Source organism: Sprattus sprattus (assembly GCF_963457725.1).
Source record: "Sprattus sprattus genome assembly, chromosome: 13".
Classification (NCBI taxonomy): domain Eukaryota; kingdom Metazoa; phylum Chordata; class Actinopteri; order Clupeiformes; family Clupeidae; genus Sprattus; species Sprattus sprattus.
Genome location: NC_137911.1, coordinates 16,060,091 through 16,085,090, shown reverse-complemented (window position 1 = coordinate 16,085,090; position 25,000 = coordinate 16,060,091). Strand labels below are relative to the sequence as shown.

The following is a 25,000-nucleotide window of genomic DNA, read 5'->3' as shown; positions in this document are numbered from 1 at the left end:
ACTTTCATGATTCCTAAAGGAGAGACAAACGGAGGGATCTGTTTCAAAAGCTGTGTAGACTGGCTCCTTCGAAATCTTCTGCACACAGCGCTGCACACAGCGCTACACACTCACACACACACTCTCTCTCTTAGTTATGCTTTGGTTAAAGTTTCATAATCAGAGCGCAGGAATGTGACCTTTATAGGGACTAGCTAAGGTTACACGACTTTCCCAGACTCACTGGCCAGAAGGTGTGTGTGTGTGTGTGTGTGTGTGTGTGTGTGTGTGTGTGTGTGTGTGTGTGTGTGTGTGTGTGAGAGAGAGAGAGAGAGAGAGAGAGAGAGACTCTCGATTACACCAATGTCTTTGGTTGAGAGGAGGAGATCAGCCGAAGAGACACACAAAGAGAACTGAAAACATGTCATGATTTACAGTTTATTACTGTTTAACTAGAAGCAGAAAACAGAACAGAGAAAAATGACATTTCAGCCTACACAGTGTACACAGCATGTCCAGTCTGTTTTTTTAGTTACCACTTGAAGGTTAAAAAATAGATAGCTTTTTAAAAACCTGTGACTGAGTGCTGTTGCTTTTTTGTCTCTGAGTGACACACAAGTCATCTGCTGTGGCAAAACAGCGAAGAAGCTCAGGTTACAGCATCACGCCATCACACTCTGAGCTCCTCTCAAGCTTCAAAGATGACTGTAATCAAGAAAAGCAGGACTGCCTGGCATCCAGTTCATTTGTACCACAGCAACCTGATGCAAAAGGGTGACGCAAACTGAGACCAAGTCCAAAGATTTCCTCACCGAAAAACAAAAATACTGAAAGCGGAGCCGGTTGCCTAGGCCAGAGTTTCATTCATTCTGTGAGGGAAGGTGACTAACACCAGAACGAGAGAACAAAACAGGCCCCAGGGCCCCCGGGCCCCACAAACAGGAACTTGGCAAACAATGACTTGTCATTAATAAATGGAGGGCATCAAGTAAGGAAAGCCCAGTTGTCCAAACAGAGTGGAGTGATGTGGTCTGTCTGAGCTCCCTGATTACTCTCAGACGGACTGGTATGAGCGCTTAAACCAAAACAACAGCCCTCACTCAGAGGAGACAGAGAGCTGGTCTCCTCAGGGATGTGTGTTTGTCCGTGTGTGTGTGTGTGTGTGTGTGTGTGTGTGTGTGTGTGTGTGTGTGTGTGTGTGTGTGTGTGTGTGTGTGTGCCGTACGTGTGAGAGTGCATGTGTGTGTATGTGTATGTGTGTGTGTGTGTGTGTTGCATTGTTTCTCTACAGTTGCCCCGTGGCACGCTCATTTCCCCATCTTCCTTCCCCTGTTGCTCGTTTAATGACTTTTTCACTAAGAAAAGGAGTCGGAAACCCGACACATCACATCACGTCACGTCACTGCAACACAAACTTCTATTCTTCCCTCCACATCTACAGTGTACAGCTCAAGCCCCATAGATGGCATGTTATTCTCTGTGTGTAACCCCTTTGAGAGTTTGCTATCACTTCTCAAATATTTTGTGGAACAACTGACTCCAGGATGGTATAAACATCTATGGACTTAAATAGACTGTGAGCAAAGTGACAGAGAACAGTGAACCCTCTGCCACACAGACACAGAGATCCAGGCAGAGCAAAGTAACTTGAACAGATTCAGATTATGGTTCACTATGAAGGCTTCACTGTGGGGTGTGTGTGTGTGTGTGTGTGTGTGTGTGTGTGTGTGTGTTTGTACGTGTGTGTGTGTGTGTGTGTGTGTGTGTGTGTTTGTACGTGTGTTTGTACGTGTGTGTGTGTGTGTGTGTGTGTGTGTGTTTGTCTCTCTGTCTCTCTGTCTCTCTGTCTGTATTTCTGTATGTCTGTATGACTGTCTCTGTCTGTTCTTTTAATTCCTTGATTCTGTTATATCTGCAAATCTGTCAATTGCTGAGTCTGAAAGATAAAAAATAGGGGAACGTTCTGTATGCACAGATAGCTCACATATCTACAAATAAGAGAAGTAAAGCAACATTCACAAACACACACACACACACACACACACACACACACACACACACACACACACACACACACACACAAACACAACAAATACACACACACAAACACACACAAACAAACACATACATTGAAATACATACACACACACATACACACACACATTCACAAACACAAAGAAAGCACTCCTGTACCTCATCTGACAGCTTAGTCCATTCTGTGAATCCAGACTCCAATCCTCTTTTAAGTGACTGTGGACTCAGAAAGCCAGCATCATAGGGCACTGTCTAGTTCCCCTGTGGTCTCAATGCTGAGTCCTCCCCACTCCACCAGTAGCAGGTGAATGACAGGGAACCGAAATTAACCACTAACTCCCACCCAGCAGGTCTCCTCCCCTCCCCCCCCCCCCCCCCCCCCTCTCGGACTCACACACCCACTCTAGCACACACCCACATGTGTTCATACACTCCTGTGGGGACACACACGCACACACACAGAGACGGACAAGCACACACTCTCTCTCTCACTCTCACTCTCTCTTTCTTCCCCCTCATCTCTCACACACATACCAGCAAGATCACACACACAACTATTTATTTTCTTTCCCTCCCTTTAAGATATTAAAGCATATACAGACATGTTCATAAGTAACCAGTTTAACCTGCCCTAGCCATCAACTCCAGCGCAAATGAGACACTTTCTTTCTCTCTCCCTTGGGGCAACAGTGGTTCAGGAGGTGGAGGAGTCATTTCAGCAATCTGAAGGTTGCTAGTTTGACCCAGACTCCTCCTCACGTGTCGAAGTGTCCTTTAACACGACACTGAACCCCCAACCGCTCCCGATGGGAAGGTTTGGATCCTTACATGGAAGCCTCTGCTGTCGGTGTATGAATGGGTAGATGTATGAGGCATTAGCCTTTAAGCCTACACTTATGAGTAGAGAAAATAGCTATATAAATGCAGTCCTATGACCAACTCCCTTGTCTTTCAGTCTTCCCCCACTTAATTTCTTTGGCTTCTTTTTGTTTCTTATTTCTTAATATTCTTTTTTTTTTTTTACATGAAAGGCAAACACAAATACAGACGCAAATACAAATACAAACATAAACACAAACACGAAACACAAACAGGCTCCAGCAGTCCACAAATACAGTATAAGCAGCTCAAGCAGGTTCATGATCTTCAATGGCAAGTTCTGATTGTACGAATTGCAGTAGCATTGTACAAAGTAAGAGGAGTGTTATTTGATAGATTCCAGTCCGCCCCTCTCCCCATCTTGTACTTCAGAGTGGAAGTAGCCCACCGAGCTGACTAACTTGAATCAGGGCGCCCCCACCTCAACAAGGTTAATTGATCAACATGGAGACATCATTGATGTAGCAATTGTCACTATTTCAAAACTTTTTGTGGAGGGGCCTGTTTTTTTTGCCGCCCTGGGCACCTGCACATGTCCCCTATACATAAATCCGCCACTGTACGCACACACACACACACACACACACACACACACACACACACACACATACATCAAACAGTGGGTATTCCTCTTTTTGGGCATTTTTGTTCACTTCTCCAACATGCGTCATCCCCGGTTCACTTCCATACAAACAACAGCATGTCATCCTCTTACATCAGTCTCCGAAATATCAACATTGCACTTCTGTATGGGCTTGCTTCTATCTGAAACCCCCTGGCCACATCCAATCAGTGGGAGATAAAGCCATGCCAATCCACATTCTACTGACAGACATGAAGAAAAAACATGCACTTCACAACCTCTGCAGCAGAAATAACTGTTATTAGGTCCTTACAATGAGAATGATTAACAAACACTCTCGCTCTCTCTCTCTCTTTCTCTCTCTCTCTCACATGAACACACACACAGGCACACAAACACAAACACAAACACACAAACACACACGACTCACCTTTTGCACTGTGGTGCCCAGATCCCTACAGAGTGTGATGATGTTCCTACTGGCAGTGTATCCGCTGAGCTGGGAGAACTGGTTTCTGGAAAACACGGGGAAAGAGATATCACTCGCTGATCTACTACATGAGCCATTGAACCGTCTAATCATTCAAGCGGTGGCTTGTTCAAAACAATATACTGTACTTGCTTGTGTAACAAGTCACAGTGCTGTTACAGACACACACACAAAGCACTGATGCAGAATAACCAATCATGGCAAACATTATACACGCTGCTGTCACACACACACACACACACACACACACACACACACACACACACACACACACACACACACACACACACACACACACACACACACACACACACACTCACACACACACACACACACACACACACACACACACACAGCACTGATGCAGAATAACCACTCACTACGAACATTATACACACTGCTTTTAAACAAACACAACACGCATACTCTTGCGCATGTGTTAAAAACACACAACATACAGACTCAGCTTCTCCGGATGTGTCTGTCCTGAGCCTGGAATGTAAATAAGATGGGCGCGGTGATCCCATAAAAACAGGTCAGCTCAAAGGAATATCCACACAATGCTGACCAAATCCACTCTGATAGAGATAGGTGGCAGAAATAAGCACACACACACACACAGACACACAGACAGAGAAAGAGCGAGTGAGAGAGAACTCACAAAGACATGCACAAACAAACTAACACACTCACAAAGCACAAACAAGTAGACGTACAGTATGTCTGCATCTTGTATCTTTATATGGACAAACAGGTATGCATCCATCCACACAGACACACACACATGGTGGTATTGACCAAACAATACTGGGGAACAACAACATGTGGGAAACACAAAAGGTCCTGCCAGAAACCACAAATAAATTAAGAGATTGGCAGTGTGACAATAACACCAGACAAAACAAACAACGTAAGAATGCGTAGGCAGAACAGGATCAGAGACATCCCAGCGTGAGAGAAAGAGAAAGAGAGAAAGAGGGAGATAGAAAGAGCAAGAAACAAAACAGCGTAGGTTAGAGATTGCTATCGGCTCTAATAAATCCTTTTGTTAAATGTCTGCACAACAAGAAACTAACTATCAACCAAAGCACCTCTCTACTGTGTCAATGTTTATGATAGCATCATAACAATGGAGGGCCCAAAGAGAGAGACAAATGGACTCCAGAGTTCAAAACTGTGCCTCTGGCTATTCTCAGGACGTAAAGCTAGTGAAGTCCAACCCTGCACACAGCTGGTCTGTAGTCAATAATGTAATGTGACTATATCCGGTTACTACTATTGAGCTTCTGAAAGAGCACACAGGAAGTGACAAGAGCTCCCAGGCAGATGAGTGGTACACACTTTTTTGCGTGGACAGAATGACTTTATAAACAAAACCATACATGACACCATAATGCATTTTGCCTTAGAAGAAAGGTATGTTATACATGGCGCCCCCTTGAAGGGATGCTTGGCCAAATCTTGGTCTGAAACAGTGACTCTCTGGGCTCTTAAGTGGGGATAAAGACTGTAAAAAAGATGGACAGCATGCATGCACACTTTGAAGAAATGAAGCCAAAATTGGACAGCCTTATTGGCAGGATTGGAACCAGAGTGTGAGCCAGTGACATGCGGTGAGGTTCCTAGCTGATGAGGCACAGAAACCGGAAGTGATTACGTCATTCCGATCTCTAGTTGTTTAAAAAAAAATGAAATGTATACATCATACATGTATAAATGCATATGGTTAAAAATGTGTCATCTGACCAGGACTGAAAAAACTTTATGTTGTATTGTCTAATACTATTACTTTTAAACGATCGTTTTATTTTTATTATAAGAAGTTATGCGGCTCAATACTCAACTGATTTGTTAACATAACTTTTACAAGGCTATAGGCCTACAGCTTAACGTACAACCGGTGTGCTAATTGAACTTTTACACCCTGTCAAATAAGATATTAATATTATCAAGCGAGCGTATGTAGCCCTCCCACCAATGATGTGGCTCATTTCATTTTGTGTAGGGACAATATAACTACGGTTGTCGGATGCTAATTTAAATGACTCGGACAGAGTTTTGAATTCGCAGTTTAGACAAAAACAATTACATATTTATTTACACAACATATTAACAAGCAAACAGTTAAACACCGCAGACATAGCACACACAATACCAAAATGTTCTACTGGCCAGTATAATTTAAAGTTGGTGCACTTTCGTTGGAGCTCGTAACCGTCAATTAGAGGTGAAACAAACGTAATCCACTCACGACTATCCGTATAGTTCAGTGGAAATCCGTTGTCTTCTCCCGCGATTTCCCTCCTCTTCTTGAGCGAATGCAGTCAGTAGTTTAGCTCAGGAATAGCACCTAGTCTGCTCACAACTTCAAGGCATTTTTCCTGCGCAAGCAGCCTTTAGCAAGGTTGGTGTTTTGCATGAATATGTAGTCCCGTTGGGAAACGTGAAACACTCCAATGCAAATGTCAATACCTTCTGTCCCGTCGTTTGAAGCAAACCTTTTAGCTCCGGTATTGGTCTCCCATTATTAATCATTTCAGGTTTGGACTGAAAGTCCAGTTTTGAGAACTGCTTCAGCTTAGCAATACGATCTTCCTTTTTTGACATCAAGGTCAAGTAGACGTGTATAGAAGGGTAGAAGAAGTCCAACTTCAGAACATACAGAAAATACCCTACAAATGCGCTCTCGCTCGCCCCCTTCACTGAGGCAGTGGTAGTGCCTGCCTCACTAAAGGCGGCTGCTTGGTTCTGCGTTGGTGTTACATTGTTGCGCAAAATTTACTCGTAGCAATTCATGCTCCCTGAATGGTTGCGGGTGTTGCCGAGGAATTCACACCCAGAACAATATTTTTTAATGCGTTTTGAGCTCAACGCATGTGTAAAACCCAGTTTGGAGTGATTGCACAATCCTTACTGAGGCACTGCCTCACTTGCCCATAGACACCAATGCATTGACCGCACGTCCTTGTTTTCTGGAACTGGAAATGCGCAAATTCAGCGATTTTGATAATAAAAATGCTCAAAATTATCGGAATCATGCAAAAATTACACCCATACCACAGATTAGGAGAGAAATATATACATATATTTATTTATTTATTTTTTACTTTTCAAAATGACAGGGGAGGCCTATGACCGCACGTCCCTGGTGTGCGCAGTAAGGGCGTTAGGAGCCAGGGCATGTGCAGTAAACAGAACATCGGCCAGGTCTGCCTAGAATGAACCAGATTTGGTTAAATCTCCACTTCCACTAAATGGCTTCACTTTTGACTGACTGCACGCTGTCCATTGTTTTTATAGTCATTGCATTGAAATGGCACTGAGCAGCGCTGTCACTTAATGACAACAGACGTAAACATCCATAAAAGCTCCTTTGTGTTTGTGACAGGTGTCATGTCACAGTGGTGACGGTGACAAATAATGATCTTAGACAAAACTGTGTGAAAACCTGGGACAGAAAGAGTGAGTTATTGGAATATTTTTAAATTGGTATTCATCATTACTGAGCAGAAATGTCAAGGACTGAACAAATAAGCCGTTAGAAATAACAAGTAGAAAGTGAAGTTGTCCTCTGAAGTATTTTGCCCCGAGCATCTGTATTTTATAATTTCCAAATCCTTGAAACCTGCTTCATAAGCTCTGCTTTCATATCTTACCATACAATTAAACCCCTCTTCTCTTTGGAGCATTTCATGCATGATTAATCAGAGTTATTCTGAAATGAATTATATCATCTACACATTCTGCCCTTGTCATCCAGCAGTAAACAAAATCTATGTGCAGAAGGCAGATAAAACATATGCATTCTTAATATTGTACTAAAGTACTACATTTTCATGTACAATTGGTGATCGAACAATCAAATGTACCGTAACCAAAAGTAACTTATAGTGTGGCACACGTATATATTTGTATAAGTATGTGCTCTCCCTGGGTATCAGACCCATGACCATGGCGTTTGAGCACATTGCTAATCGAGCTGTGAATGACCTTTACTGGGGTAGTACCTGTTCAGTAGTGAGGCTCGACCTGCTGTAAATGACCTTCACTGAGTTAGTACCTGTTCAGTAGTGAGAAGAGGCCCTTGGCTGCCGTGATGAGGTCCAGCACCTCCTGCAGCTCGTTGGCTGGCAGTTTGGAGTCGCTCTGACTGTTGCAGGACCGGAGGCTCCAGCGTCTCTGGATGCTCATCTGCAGGTGGTGCGCTACGCCACGCAGCTTCTCCGTCAGGACGCGCAGGCTCTCTCCTCCCAGACCGTATATCTGACACAGACACACCAGGTAGTTCAGTTTAATTCAGTTCCACACCATGATGATCTCAGCCTGTCATCTTTACCAATTGCATCTTTACATTTGCATTTTACTGCACATTGCTTGCTTTTAGTTGGACAACTTCATTATGTTTTGGATATTGTGTTTTATTGTTTGCTTTGCTGTCTTTTCACCATTTTTAATCATCAAACCTCACATAATACTTTAAACAAGACATCCCTGTATCATCCTGAGTCCTATTTATTTACATACAGATCCACACATTACTGTAGCAGCTCAGCCAGTGTCCTCTTTGCTAACTGTAATGCTGCTCATACTTACCTAGCCAGTTTACTGCAGAATAATACAAATAATCTGATATTTATGTCTTAATAGAGGTCTGATTAAGCTCTGCTTGGCAGATTAGCCAGTTGGCCTTTGTCATATCCCTTAAATAGTGAGACTTAGGTAGCAGCTGGCGGTGTGACAGCTCCGGCCCTCGTTTGACCCTGTCCTGGCACAAATGTGTGTGTGTGTGTGTGTGTGTGTGTGTGTGTGTGTGTGTGTGTGTGTGTGTGTGTGTGTGTGTGTGTGTGTGTCTGTGTGTGTGTCTGTGTGTGTGTGTGTCTGTGTGTGTGTGTGTCTGTGTGTGTGTGTGTCTGTGTGTGTGTGTGGTGCATCCCTTCTCAGCATGGGCACCATATCTGCTCTCAGGCCGTTCAAGCCCACACAGTTACAGGAACACACTTGTACAATTTCAGACCAAGGTTAGACCTGTTCCATTCAGCTGGAGTCCATTAATCTACTAATCTACTGTCTGTGTACAGTAGGTTTGACAACTTAATCTTGATATTACACATCAACTCAAGAATAAACAGAGACACATGGTGTGTTCACATGATATGAAAAAAAAATGTAATGAATGAAACATCTAAAAATATTCTGTGACCAGCAGTCACAGTCAGAGAAGACGACAAACATTCATTCATACAACCCATGTTATAATAGCATCAGATACTGTGACCAACACACACACACACCACACACACACACACACACACACACACACACACACACACACACACACACACACACACACACACACACACACACACACACACACACACACACACACACACACACACACACACACACACACACACACACACACACACAACACACACAAAAGAACAGAGGAAAGTCACACCGTATAATGCAAACCTGTAAGTTTGCATGTATAATGGTCCGTTGCCATGAATCACATCTAGTACTTTTTTGTTCTTTTTTTCAAATTCCTTCCCAACCTGCCTGAGGTCAATGGTACAAATAACATTAACACAAACTCATTCAATACCCCCCCCCAACCCCCCCCCCCCCCCCACCCGCCCCAAAACACCCACAAACATAAGTACACACAAACAGACAAACATACACACACACACACAAACACACATACGTCAGGTGTTCATTTACGCCTTTCCAGGAAAGACCCTTAATTACAAGAAGAAAAAAAAACGGTTTTCCCCTTTCAGCTACCGGGCGTCCAACAAGCAGATCAAGTGCTTAGTACTCCCCTGACGTCCATGGTTACAACGTTCACAGTGAGAAACACAGCGGGACCAACTCCAGTAATCCTCCAATGGGAACAAACCCCATTTAAACAGAAGACGGGACAAAAACAGCGCCCTGTTAATTACGCTCCAGGTAAAACATGGAGACATGGTGTGGAGACAGAGAGACAAAGGTCCTAAATACGTCTAGGGAGAGCCAGGAAGACGTTTCCCATCAATAACAAAATCTCACACACATTTGCCTTGCTGTTATTAGTCATTAGAGTGTTTTTTTATGTGTAATCCTCTAAGGCGTAAGAAACATATACACAGAAAAACACACACACGCACACTTTCTTTAGCCCGTCCATTGTATCCACTATAAAAAGAATCGCACAGCTAAATTCAAGTGGCAAATGTGACTTCCCTGACCTTGCAATAGTTCAAAAAACACTATTAGTTATTCCAGCTGGTCCCCTCTGAATATGCACAGAGGGGATGTTTTTGGCTGGACTGGCAAAGCTTGGTTCTGATGCAGGCCTGTTTTTTTGTTCACTTATATGGATGAAGGCCACAGAAAACATCCAACTGCACTATTCTTAGAGGCATGACTAATATTCACAACCTCATATGGCTAGTCACTGACTGCAAAGCAAAGATCAGTGCTCAACAATCAGAGAGAGAGAGAGCGAGAGAGAGAGAGGCCTCCGTGGAAATGACCAGTTCAGGACAGGAAATGACCAGTTTACGGCTGGCTGTCTTCAAGGTCCTGTGAGTCAAACTCCACACACCTGCGCAGCTGTGGCCATGCAGATACCCGACACACAAGGGTGATAAACACAACATATCTTGACACACACACACACACACACACACACACACACACACACACACACAAACAACAAACAGAAAACCGGAACTTCTTCGCAACCTAAACAGCCTACTGCACCACATGAGGTCCTGGAGTTGAATTCTGAGAAGCAACACACACAGAGGTAAACTAACACACATGTGTGCACACATACAGCAACACTCAATCACACAAACACACACACACACACACACACACACACACACACACACACACACACACACACACACACCCTTACCAGTGCACAGAGCTTCTCCACAGCCTCCAGTATGAGTTCCTGGTGTCCGATCTTGGTGACTCCGAGCTGCTCCAGCTCATGAGAGGTCAGCTGCAGCAGTTCCATCCCTGACAGATGCCACTCTGAAAACGGGTATTTCTGCAGTGGAGCCTCCAGACCTGAACACACACACACACACACACACACACACACACACACACACACACACACACAGACACATACACACACACACATGGACATGTAAACACCCACACACAGAGACATCAAGAAGTGAAGACATATTCTCTCTCTCTCTCTACCTCTCTCACATATACACACACACGCACGGACACACGCACGGACCCACGCACAGACGCACGGACGCACAAGTACACACACACACACACACACTACTTTTAATGAACCTCCAGAAAACATGTTGAAAACCAAGGAGTACATTCTCATCACTCACTAGCCCTCCACTAATGGACTGCAACACTGAACATATGTGATCATTAAAATATCTATTTAATTAACTATCAGTCTCACTGCAGTTTCAACTTAATACTCCGCAGAGTAGATGTCTCATCTAGATGCATAGGTTGTTATTGTTATTTGGTAATTACATATGACCTCTCAAAAAACACAAGGACCAGGATGAAAATAATGTGGTTGATGGACAAAGTATTGTTGCACAACGAGAAAAGTGATCTGAGTATTCACTTTGCTGCTTCCTCAGCAGATAATTTGGCTTGATAGACACACAGGCTAATATTAGCATCGCATTCATGACAAGCCCTAAGATTGATCTCTGCAGTTCCCAGTGCATTATGGTGTGCACTGCACCTTCCAGATATCGCTTTTCCTGCCAACGGAGGATGCTGCTGGAAGAGGTAACAGTAAGACACTCATGACAGTTACGGGAAAGGCTGGAGGCACTCACTCACTCACTCACTTTCATTCCCTCACTCTGTCACTCACTCACATTCGCGCACACACTCACTCAACAAGCACACTTATTCATGCATGTGTAGGAATATACCCACTCAAACACACACACAAACACACACATACAAACAAACACTCACCAACACTCAACAAACACTTACCAATATTGCATGTACTCACACACACATAACCTCATAATATAAACAGTCCACGTGATCAAGACAGTTGGCTGTGTTTACTAGTTAAAGCATCACAATGAATGAGGGGGAGATCTTTAGTGCACATATATAGTCTGTGAATGACAACCTCCATGCTGTGTAATAAACACGTGTGAGAATAGTCTCTAGGAGATGAAATCTATGTCTGAAAGTAAATTAGAAATGCTGTACAGCACACTGTCCCAGCCAGCAAAGTAACTCTGCCCCAGATGTGGCCAATGCTGTACAGCACACTGTCCCAGTCAGCAGCTAACTCTTCCCAAGATTTGGCCAAGAGATATGGATCTATGGGCTGCTATTTGAGGTCCTGCATGCACTTGTACACATATGTATACGGCTATTTCCTATATGGACTTGGACTGATAAGAGAGAGAGCAGTCTATCTATAACCAAAAACAGCTTGGGGACAAAAAAAGAACCACTTAAGCAGTCTCTCTATCTGAGATCCAAAGCAAATACATGAAACCCTATGGCCAGTGGCTATGCAACAAACTCCAAAACACAAAGGCTTATTCAGACCTAAACAACTGTGGGCATCTCTCACTGTACAAAACAACCATGCTAACAGGTGATGGCTTGACAAAGTGACCTGAGACAGGATTCACGTTCATTAACATTCCATTCCACGACGGGAATGTTGCTTTTATTTAGCTATTTCCGCTGTTTTCTTGATATATGGAAAAAAGAGAATTGTTGAGGTATGAATTTTTTGTAGGTTGGCATGCAGGGTTTCCGTTTTTTCGTATGACTAACAACCGATATTACGTTGGTATCAGCATTCTCTGAACGCTTACACATTACATTGTTTGTCGAGTAGGCTATTGGATGCTTGGGCGGCCAGAAATAAGTCACAACAAACTGCTGGAAAATATGATGACGCAATTAGCCTCCGTTACAGGTTTACAAGACAGGCGAATGCAAAAGAGTAGACATGAACCAAGAGGAAGCAACAAAGATCTGAACAATCCATTATAGAAATGAGCGAAACCTGGACTAGTTGCTACTTGCAGAACATGAGTATTTACAAGGCATGTATGCGAAAGTGCTGTGCGAAACTTTCTCAGCTCTCTTGATTTCAGAACGACGCACATCTAGCCACTGCCATTTGCACTTGCAACTGAAATACATGGCCGACATTATAAACATTATAAACAACAGTGTTTTTTTTGCTTTCTAACTGAAACGAAATACACGAGAGCGATCAAAGTAACAGCTCCAACCCTACTTCCTCATTCCGCCTCCTCCTTCCCCTCCAAAAGGATTTGAGCGTCGGTTCTATTTAGGGTTGTCTACACGTTAACTCAAAGAAAGTCACCTGTTGATCCAAAAGCATTACACACCTTTAAGCCACTCGCTCACTGTCTCTGGACTCCACGAAGTTATCGGCTCCATGATTGGAGTCTTGGGAATGCTGATTCAATTCCCCCTTGGATTCTTCGCCGGACTGTCCCGAGAAGCGGAGGAAGGAAAACTTGACGGTGGGCACTCCCACACGCAGGTACAATTCTCTCTCCCGTGAGCCAATAGTGTGTTGCAGGTCGGAGGCCGTGATTGAGGCTCACATATTTCCCAACACAGGTGCCCCCAGGCAGAGAGAGACCGGGTTGCAGAGGTGCTTGCACGAAGCCAGCGTCAAGAGAATTTAACAGCTGTCGCGTTTAGAAAAACACTCAGAGTAGACTAATCCGAGCCGTGGCTTCACTTTTGTTCGAAAGAGTGATTTCAGTCAGTGAGATTGTTTTCACTTAAACATACCTGATTACGTAATTGCAGATTGAACAAAATGCAGACACAAATAAACAACACACACATGTGGCGCAATAATATAATATGCTTACGTTAGATTATAGGTTAACATGAGACAAGCCAGTTACTCGAGAGTAAGTTATATAATGTAATTCACTGACACTTAAAATAAGAAATATTTCAGTGTCAGTGTGTGATTGTAATGATGTTGACCCTTAGTAATGATGGTAATGGTGCTTATGATGACAATAATTGTTGAGAAAAATGATGATGATGATGATGAGGAGGAGGAGATGAAGTGATGATGAGGTGGTTGACGATGACCACGGTGATGATGATGACCGGCTTCAGGAAATAACATAAATGTTGGTGTAATTTAGAAAGCACTCTGTTTTGAAATATAACATGTTTTAAAAACACTGTGGGAAGGCTCCTAGGAAGCCACAGCGTTACTGCCACTCAGCCACAAACTGAGTGTATTGGAAGTAGGGCTAAACGATTAATCGCATTTGCGAATCACGTTATGGTAAAAGGTGATTTTCTAACTGCAACGTCCGCAATTACAACGTGGTGTAAAAAAAAAAGTATTTATTTTTTTTAAGATGTAAAATGTTGCACACAGTGATTAAAACAGCATAACGGATCCATTGCTAATCGCTGACGAGATGCTAGTGGCTCAAACTAGCGAAATCTCTTGAAATGTGCTTACTTTGACACTATGACCAACTAGTTAGTCAACAATTGTCCTAACACAATCAAACATCCAGCAAGTGCAACACAAGATGGCAAATAAGCTACTTACTAGTTTTGCTGGCAGACAGTAAAAACCGGGCGGCTTCAGGCACACCTACATAATGCAGTAATTTGCCTACGGACCCTGGTATGGCAATGGTACAGATGCGATTCTCCATATTAAAAGTCATTGTAGCGCCCCAATTTTTTCAAAGCTGTTATTTTAAGGTAAAACTGCTTATCCTAACCCTGAAGTACAATTTCTGCATAAGGCCACTTTAAAAAGTGCAAACATTGTGTTTATACTTGACTTTGTTTCAATTACTTAAATGCACAGTGGCAAAGCCACTGATTTGTTTCTGTAATGAGCAGTTCAATAAAAATGTAAAATGTGGGAAAGAATATTTTACACTAAATGTATCTCACATTGTGCTGGTCATATTTAAATCATTCAGTACGTTTTGTTGAAAAAAAAGAGGATAAAATGAAAAAAAATCGCATATCGAATTGCAATCGCAATATTTTGGGGGGAAATCGCAATTCGATTATTTTCACAAATCGTTCAGCCCTAATTGGAAGGCCAGCCCAGGGAGGTCCCTGATTGGATCTAGCGTCCCCTGGTGTTCATTGCCTCTCGATAAAACTGAAACGGATCTCGTACACGTTATATAAAGGGCGTGTACTGTCTACCCTTTAATGGCCCCAGAGTAATGCAGATGAGGCAGCAGCCAGCATAATAGAGCCAGGATGACACTCTGTACAGTCAACACTGCAGAGATATAGTAGAATATTATATCTGGCATACAATAGCATGTAATACAATGCATTGCATATTGCTGTCACACCGAAGCCTTGCATGGACATGAAATATGTGTGCTCATGGGACTGTGAAGTCAAGCCACATACACAACCAGTGCCTCTGTCTCCACTTAGCTCCTACATAGCCTCTAGCCCTCTCAGGCAAAATACTTAGCCTCAGCCTTATCTGAGGTAGCAACTCAACATATTATTTTGCTAACAGTGAGCACGACATCCTGCAATCCTGTGACCCTTTGTGCTCTCTGACACTGAAGTCTTCCTGAGTATTTGGTGTATGAGTTTGCAGTATTGCTAGCCTGAGCTCTCTCCACTCTTATTACACGTGTGCTGTCTATGATGCACCCTGCCTCCATTCAGGCAGAATGCTTACCATACCATACATCATGTCTGAACACGCAGTTTGTGCAAGGAAATGCACAGAGCTTGAAGCAAGACTCCAGTGTGTGTGTGTGTGCCTGGTTTCAATTGCAGATTCTCTCTTTGTATGTGTGTAAGTGTGTGTATACGTATGTGGTGCAGATTGCATATTTCCTCTGACTCATTGTGTGTGTGTGTGTGTGTGTGTGTGTGTGTGTGTGTGTGTGTGTGTGTGTGTGTGTGTGTGTGTGTGTGTGTGTGTGTGTGTGTGTGTGTGCATAGAGGAGTCATTTTGGGAATACACACTGAAGCATCCTGAGTAGCCGTGATTAACTCTGTAATCCTCACAGCTTGTCTGTCAGATTGCAAAATGTCTGCCCAACCATGTGAGTTCTCTCCAAATTAGCAGTACACGTGGACACGTTTCGTCCCAGATTTGGTCCTATCCATTTTTAACACCATCCTGCATGCCTTGCTGTCAGTGTTTCTGTTGTTTTCTGATTGGAATAAAATGTATACTTTAACCCACTGTATGCCAGAGATTTACATTTCATGTGAACTGTAAAATCACTATTCCATGGAACACAACAGCTACATTTCTCAGATAAATATATAATAATGTTTATGGAAATATATAGTAGTAATCATAAATAATAATTGAAACGGTGTACCACACATTCTCCAGCATTTTCTGCCATCCGGGACTGGGCCCTGCTCACATTCGGATCTACTCCAGATTTAGCTGCCTGTTTGGGTTCCTGTCCTGTTTGGGTCGGGGCTGAACCGTTTCAGAGATAGCTGCTGATTTGCTTTATATGACTTTGCCTGCTTGGCTTTGTTCGAGATGTAAGATGTTATCTCTGATTTGTGGGGGGCATCCTTCTGTGTCACATTCTTCGTTAATAACCTCAATAGAGGCCATGTTGGCAGGCTAATTGCTCTTTCACCGTCGTTGAGCAGCTCATTATTCTCCCTCTTGGTGGAGGTGCATCACAAGCCTGGAACTGCATTGAAAATATACCACACACACACACACACACACACACACACACACACACACACACACACATACACATACACACACACACACACGTACAGCATATGAGCTGATTCTGTCCTGCAGAGTCTGTTAGCAGGTGTTGCCTTTAGATGTGCTGAAAACGTCACAATGAATCAGAAAGGAAGATTGTTTTGCATTTTAGTTGTTTGTGCATTTTGCGAAAGCTGTGGATTCTGTTGATGTTCTGGGATCAGTGTTTGTTTGGGATCCGTGCTTGACAGCGTTGTTTATTTGTTTGTTCACATTCATCCCTTAGGAGATGGAGTGTGCATGTGCTCCTCAAGACTGCGCAAAGCTCTTAATGCCCGTGTGGATTTTTCTGGCATTCACACCAGACACGCTTGTGCTTCCTCCGGAGTATGGTGTTTCGAAAATCCCTGTCATAACGTATCTCTCTTTATTTATCAGTGGTCGGTTGAATCAGTGCGGCTGAAGTGCTCTGTTGGCTGTGTTGAATCAGCAGACAAATGCCTCGTTTAGCCTGCCAGACCTCTGATCCCTCCTTTCCAAGGGCTGTACAGTCAAACTAAATGGAAAAATGAAGGTGCTACTCCCATCTATAAATAAAGTGCAGCCTGTATCATTTCAGCCAACAACCTGCCATGCCTGAGCAAAAATATGTAGCAACACACACCCCATAATGGAAAAAAATAAATTGTGTATGATAGTGAGTTTTATACTTATCCCTCTCTTCCCATAAGAGGCAGCCAGCCAGCCAGCCAGCCAGGGAGCCTGACCTGAGCTGCTGGGAGATTCCAGGGTAGCGCCAGGTCAACTGACATATTTTATAACCCTGATCCAGTGATGATTGATTAAAAATTACACTGGCCAAGAGTGCAGGTACCCTCAGCGGGCTGGGATTGTAAATCTCCCTTTCTCTTGTTTTCCACCTCTCTCTTTATCTTTCTCTCCCTCTACCTCTCCCAGTGTTAACTCTCTGTTTGTGTATGCGTGTGTGTGTGTGTGTGTGTGTGTGTGTGTGTTATTGTGTCTCTCTAAAGCTCCAACAAATTTGAAAGTGAAGTTAAATTATAATGTCAGCTCGCCCCTGCTCTGTGTATTTGTCAGGCCGCTGCTCTGTGACTCAAAACTACCATTTCGTTTGCCAGTCCAGCCATCTCTCATCTTGGTGCACGCATACGTGTATATGTACTGTATGTGGTGTGTGTGGGTTTGTGTTTGTGTGTGGTGTGTGTGTGTCTGTGCGTGTGTGTATATGTGTTTGTGTGTGTGTATGTATGTGTGTGTGTGTGTGTGTGTGTGTGAGTGTGTGTGCGTGTTTGTGTGTGTCTGTGCCAGTCGAAGGCTCAGGCAGCCCCCACACCTCTCCCTGTTGCCTCCTCCCCCACTCTCTCCAGTGGCCCCATCCTCCCAGCTAATAACCCAATAAATGACGTGTGGGGGAAGACCTTGCTTTGCACTACCTCATTTCGCCTGGATCTGAGTCATTCTCCCATGATCCTTTGGTGCAGCCATGAGTGAAGGGACATCCCTACGCCCCCTTCCCCCACCCCACCACCCCCCAGGTTGTCAATAAAGGAAAGCCCCCACTGTGCAGCTGTGCCGAGCTCTCTGACATCACTCATCCCTCTCACACTGAAGTAAACCCCACATACTGTGGATGGGCTGCAGGCAGGCAATCCTGCCACTGTAAAGATCGCTTCACTTTGACTGCAGCGCTGATTATGAAAAGGCACTGGGAAGCTGGTGCCTGCAGGGCTGATGTGTGTTTGTGTGTATGTGTGTGTGTGTGTGTGTGTGGGTGTGTGTGTGTTTCTGTGTGTGTGTGTGACGTCTTCATCATTGACCTCGCTGAGGAATCACTAGTCTGCCTGGTGTTATGCTGCCATACTCACACAAGCAGCATGATCTGTCAGTTCTGTGTTTGCCTTTATGTTAGGCATCCTTACACATGGAAGCTTTACTTACACATAGTCAGCTTTGCCTCCATGCCCACGGCTTACAGAAATCCCTTTGTAAAGAAAATAAATGTCACTGTACATCAGGATGTTATTCTAAAAGACTTAAAAGGAACAAGCATATGACAGTCCCTTGTGAATCAAACAGGCTTGTATTCAGTGCGTATTTTTTCATTTAGTCTAATAGACTGTTGATAATTATGCAGTGTGTCTGTGTGTGCACGTTTATGCATGTCTGCATTTTGTGTGTGTGTGTGTGTGTGCGTGTGTGCATGTGTTTGTGTGTATGCGTGTGTGTGTATATGTACATGTGTGTGTGTAAGCAGGTGCACGCATGTGTGTGAGTGTGTGTTTTTTACACGTGGATGCATGTATATGCGAGTTAGTGTGTGTGTGTATGTGTGCATGGATTTGTATTGTGTATTGTAGCTGCAGCATTTACTCTGACTCTAACTAATCACTCACGATAAAGCACACATTCCTCTGAGCTGAGAGATGTAGAGAAAGAGGGATTGAGAGAGGGAGAAGGAGTGAGGAAGAGAGGGTGCTAGAGGGAGGGAGGTACAGAGAGAAGAGGAAGGAAGAGAGGAATGGAGTTGGAGAGAGAGGGAGTAGGAGAGGGAGTGAGAGAGGAAGAGAGAGCGAGGGGGAAAGAGTGAGATGGGGCATGGGAGGGAGAGAGAGAAGAGGAGAAGAAGAGATAGAGAGAGAAGGGGGAGAGGAAGAGAGAGAGAAAGAGCGGACAGACAGGAATGTTACCCACAGTGAATGATTAATTTCTCTCCCCTAGGTGGCGTAATTACCCTCGAATCCTTCGAGGCCATTGAGTGGTGTAGCTCATCAAGTCACGGCCAGTGCCATTTTTGATTCCCCCATAACAAGGACACACACACACGTGTACACAGACACATATAAGCCTAATCCACAGACCCTTAGGCAGGTATTGCTTTCCTGTGCATGGGGTGCTGAGGGGTCTGTGCATTGATGTAAACTCCTTTTATCAGTGGATAGATGCAGTTTCCAGTTTCTGTCATGGAGGCTCTATCAGAATCATTTATTCTGTCACACAACAATGTTGTGTAAGACTTTTCCATCTGTAAACACTTATCTTACTGATGGAGTTCATGTTTATAGTACACAAGTCAATTTTTATATGCATAAAACCCCTATTTTCAGTTTTATTTATTTATTTACTTATTTCAAATACATTGGTTACCGTAGATAACCGTAGAGACCATGCATGTTACAGAGTTACAGTGATGCTCTATATCATTTCCCTTAAACTGACTGTCTGTAAAGATCTGAGAGGCACTATGATATGGCTGTACAAACTGCAATGCGCTACAGACATTAGAATAGACCATGGCTTCAAGTGGAGACAGCTTCAGGAATGCTGGCGGGGAAATTAAACAGAATTTTAGCAATAGGGTGTGTCTGATCAATAAGTCATCCGTCTTGGCATCGAACCGCCTCTTTTGGGAAGGGCAGACCCTACAGGGAGACTCTTTGCCAACACTGATGTTGTAATTATAACATAACATTATTCAGTCACTAAAAACTATACCACAGTATTGGCATTTAACAGGTCTGGATTATGTTATTATTATTAGATTAGTATGTTTTGTGTGTAATGGAGGTTTATTTAAAGATGGTTGTGTATGTGTGAAAAAATAATTGATTTCACACTCTTGATCAAGGAAGCTGTTAAAGTGCTTTGACATTGTTTTTTCATTTAAAAAATAAAATAAAAAATCTGTTCAAAGGTAGGCCCCTTTGAATTGCTTTTAATTCTCCATCTCCGGCGAGATATAGTTGGCCAACTGCCCCTTGTTGCCCGTGGTAACTAACACAGGCAGGGTGCTGGGGATTGTTATATAAATATCAGCCGTAATGTGTGTGAATTACAAAGAGCAGTACAGCACGAGTGAGAGAATCACTGTAGGAACGGAAGAATAAATGATAGTAAATAATGAAGAGCAATGTAATGGTAATGAATGAAAATGTTTAAATCTTTACATCTTATATATGTCATCACTGAGGCTCAGCCTCAGTTGCAAAGTTGCAGTTGCGGCGGACAGCCAGCGGAGGACGTCAAGTCAAATCTCAGTAAGAGCGCAGATGGGGGCTGGCCAACGCTCGTTCGCAGGCTGCCAATGACAGCTCGAGTCAACGCGCCTTTACGCTACACGTACAAGACAGCACTCTCGATTCCGGAGAGGAACAAGCTGACGGGACAGGGTCGCCCTTTCACGCATTCTTTCGGGGAGAGACGCCGTCGCCAAAGTCGGGCGAATTTGAAGAACAAGTGCACACACTACAAGGATTACTGGAAAATCAGTTTCCAGAGAGAGAACAAAAGCTGCACGCTGACCTTTTACGGTAACCGAGACCTCGGCTGCAGTTGCGCTCAGTCTATTCAATTTTCCGCCTGCATTTTTGCGTCTTAACCTGTCTTAACCTGTGAGAGAACCCTCCCTTCCTTCTCATCTGCGAATTGACAAATCAGTATTTGGCTCTCTCTTGCAGGACCAACATTTACCTCTGCACGGGTAGAGAAAGCATCGACGTCATTGTAGAGCAGTATTATTTTTTTAATTATTTGTAAACGTCTCCTGTGTGAATATGCGCGTTCTGTCGGCGTAGTGGAGTTTGAAGACAGCGATTTAACCAGCGAACCGCCAGCGACGAGGAAAGAAAGCTATCTCTGTAGACCGTCTCAAAAACGGTTGGAAACCAACTCGAAGATATTTTTTTCAAAGAGTGAGAGGACCGAAGTACATACAAAATGCCTCTCGCACAACTTGCGGAACCCTGGCCCAAAATGGAGCTTGTCCAGCTCGACACGGAGGTAAGGTCAGAGGTGTTGGTCACCTGAATCTAGCCTGTTTAAACTTGTAAGACACCTTGGTTAGCACAGATTAAGTTGTTTACACACTTTATATATCATGACCGTATGCCTTTGTACGCACAGTTGCACGTTTATAAACAACACACTTGGCTATTCAAACAGTGAGTTAAGAAAGAGGTTTGATGGCATTGGCACATTTCCGAGCCTACATCGTTCATTCGACTCGTTCAGATAGCGCGGGGCACTTCAGAGAAATGCGGAGGTGGCGGCCACAATTGACTGTAGTTAATGGTTGAATCACCTTAGCGTTTGTGCTAATATTAAAACAATTACCTTTTAAGACTACACCTGAAAGCCGTTCAGTTCATTATTCATGGTGACAGAATGCAAACAGACTTTTTCAAGGCCAACGATAATTCCTTTTAAATCCTAGGAAGTGTCAAGACAGGTCCTTTTTGAATGGGCTCAGGTGTCGGCTCTACTCCATTCTTATTTTAAAACAACAGAGCCTGAAGATATTCATGTGCTCAAGGCTGAAGCTGTCTGATGTCCGCCTGTGCTCATTAAAGTAACAATAGTCAGACTTTAAATATTTAAGTTTTTGTTTTGTTTTATGTTTCGATGAAATGGTTACCTGTCCATTGGGGGAATGCACCGTTTATGATGACATCTCATTCGTCTCACTTTGCAGGCAGTGCCGGCTCTTTCACTCATTCAGCTGTGTATCCCGCTCTCCCAGTGGAGGGTAATTAAAACCGTCGCGCTGCAAAATCAATTTTTATAATGTCCCTTCCATGCGCGTCGGGGGGTCGCCTTTCACATTTCAGACAGTGTTTGCTCTTTGCTCTCTCTCTCTCTCTCTCTCATTCGGTGTGTGGGTCTGTATTTCTATCAGTGTGGTGAGGAGCTATACAACACACAGGCAGTCTGAGCTCTTGTAACCCATGACACATTAGGTTGGGTTTGACTATTTCTCCTCCTGTGCCATACTACCAATTGAAGACATTTTTTTCTAGACTAATTACATGCCTTAGTAACCTACTCAGCACATCCGCCAGATTTCAGTGGCCCATCTGCTCCCACTCTATATTCACGCTTTGCTGTGGATGTCAAACGGGAGTTTTGTTTGCTAATGGTAGATTTTACAGAGTGCCAGCCTAACATGCATTCTTGTTCCTGTCTGCTTATGTGCATGGATAGGAATCACAGGATGGCTGTGCACTTTTGTCTGTCTCTGCAGTTTTGTAGATGTTGATGATGGTGTCCTCCTGTTGTGATACCACCTGCTGTTCTTTTTGAAGAGCAGTTTATTAGCATTTCACCCCACAAGAGAGCAACAGAGTACAGTATAATCTAGTATGTTAAAGAATATGCTCCAACATGCAACTGTATGTTCCAGAATAGGGTCCTGTAGGTCTGAGCGTTGTTAGCTAGCCTCATAAATAATAAACATATAAAAAATAAAAACACACCTGCAAGCTCTGTAGATACGCTGAGTCTTCAGGTTCTTATATACATCTTTGGGGTCCAAACACTGCAATTGCACTTAAGGGGGCATCTGTGCAGCCTCTTTGTTGGCCGTTATTTGAAAAAGCATCCCCTGGAAACGGCAACTTAACTAATGGGTGCAAATTCCAACATGAAGGAAAAAGGACTCCCTATAGGTGTTTTTTTTTTACCCCCTGGTTAACAATGATCCACTTCAAACACTCTAAATTAAATCCTGGACAAACATGTCCAAATGTACAAAACATTCAATATCCCTCCTGCCATATAGTGTGACCTTGTGCTTTGTTCCGTGTGGACAGGCAGTCCTGCATTCTGAAGAACGTCTGGGGCAAATGCAGGTTTTTACCTGAAAAAGATATACAAAAATGTTGACGCCGGCTTGATTTCAGGATTCTGCATACAAGGTAAAGGGTGGTTTGCAGAACCCTTGTGGGGCAGAATGCTCTTTGCAAGCTTGTCGCTGTTTATCATTTTGCTGGGAGCAAGAGTTCCTCTTTGTCAGCTGATGACGGGAGTCGTTTGTCAGACTCCAGTGTAGTTCCCTACTAACTGTAGTGGAAGCTGTAGGCATTCCAGTCACATTTGCTTTAACAGATGTCTGACTGAAGTGTGTGTGTAAACACACACCTGAGCTGGCGACACACACCACAGGCTGTGCCCAGCTCCGGCTGTATCAGGTGACGGATGACCGGATGGCTATTTCCTCCCGGGCTTAGACTGACTGATCACCCGTGTTTTTAAATGAGAGAGGCTGCAGCTAAGGTCTCTTCGTATTGATGGAGTCTCTCTCTCTCTCTCTCTCTCTCTCTCTCTCTCTCTCTCTCTGTCTGTCTGTCTGTCTGTCTGTGTATGTTTATCTGTCTGTCTGTGTATGTTTATCTGTCCTTCCTCTCTCCAGTGTCGTGTCACCCATGTTCTAGCTCTTCTTCTCCGTCTGTCTGTCTCCTTTAAGCAGTCTCCTCCAATCTCACCGCACGCACACACACACACAAACACTCATTCTCACATGCTTACCTCACCCGTGGAGCTCCAGTAAATGTCCTGACAGATTCCAAGAAAGCGACATCAGGTTGTCTGGCTTTGATCCACAGAATCTGTGTGCTCCAGCAGCAGGTATTAGCCTAGAAAACTTCAGAACACACACGACAGATAGCTTACTGTGTTTGTGCACCCGCATTAATGGCATACCAGACACTCCCATACACACACCCTCTAACCTACAGTCATGTAAAAAGACAGGGTGAAAAAAAAGTCGCTCCCAGAGTGCATTTCCCAGAGGAGCTGGGAGCTATGTTGTTTAGTAATTAACACTGTCTGTGTGATGCTAGCATTGTGAGGCCTTCCTTTGAGAATACCAAACTCCGCTAGTCTCTGCAGAGGATGTGTCTTGCTGTGCGATAAATGAAAGGAGAGATTATGCAACAGTCCATAGAGGTTGTTTCTGTATGAGACAACACTGTATATTCTTAACCAAAGGGGACACACACACACACTTAATTTTCTTGCATTCTGTGTTTTTCTTTTTTGAACTGCTTCGGAGTGAGGGACATGCCAAGGACAAGTCTATAGAGTTTGGAGTTAACTCCAACAAAACAGAATGAATGGAGCTGCTTTTTCTGAAGTAGGCCAAACACAGTGAATGAGCTCCTGTCTTTTCAAATTCTGAATAAGGGCGACTCAATGGACGTTAGCTTAGCATTTGCAGTGGAAAGGTCAGGCCATCTTTTTTGGCTGAGTGTATAAATCTAAACGGCAATGAGAAAGCTGTGTGGCCGTATTCATCCTTTACATGGCTGCCCAGGGGGCTAATAGTATTTTGCCCTTTTCATAACGGTCATCTATCAATCCGAGATTATGGCACGGGCGCAGAATGTAGCAGAGTAGGCCTAAGCAAGGCTGAGGTATTTGTCTTGTGTTTACAATATGAGGGGAAGAAAGAGTTTTATCTCGTGTTTGAAAAACTCAAGGTAATGTTTAGGTTAAGGTTATG

The 25,000-nt window shown here is 43.7% G+C and overlaps 2 protein-coding genes across 3 annotated transcripts in view; one reads left to right on the top strand and one right to left on the bottom strand.

The window, feature by feature from the left end:
• The window catches only part of cnksr1 (connector enhancer of kinase suppressor of Ras 1), a 42,408-nt gene extending 28,926 nt beyond the window's left edge, over positions 1–13,482 (bottom strand). The window contains exons 1-4 of the mRNA XM_080849899.1: positions 13,361–13,482; positions 10,876–11,033; positions 8,026–8,228; positions 3,906–3,990 (exon numbers count right to left, since the gene is read on the bottom strand). Of these exons, the coding sequence (XP_080706025.1) occupies positions 3,906–3,990; positions 8,026–8,228; positions 10,876–11,033; positions 13,361–13,412 (498 nt within the window). The 5' untranslated portion in view covers positions 13,413–13,482. The remainder of the gene's footprint in view (positions 1–3,905; positions 3,991–8,025; positions 8,229–10,875; positions 11,034–13,360) is intronic.
• A 7,416-nt stretch (positions 13,483–20,898) lies between these two features.
• The window catches only part of rps6ka1 (ribosomal protein S6 kinase a, polypeptide 1), a 52,478-nt gene continuing 48,376 nt past the window's right edge, over positions 20,899–25,000 (top strand). For both annotated transcript variants that reach the window (XM_080849964.1, XM_080849963.1), the window contains exon 1: positions 20,899–21,501. In XM_080849964.1, coding sequence (XP_080706090.1) covers positions 21,439–21,501 — 63 coding nt within the window. In that variant the 5' untranslated portion in view covers positions 20,899–21,438. The remainder of the gene's footprint in view (positions 21,502–25,000) is intronic.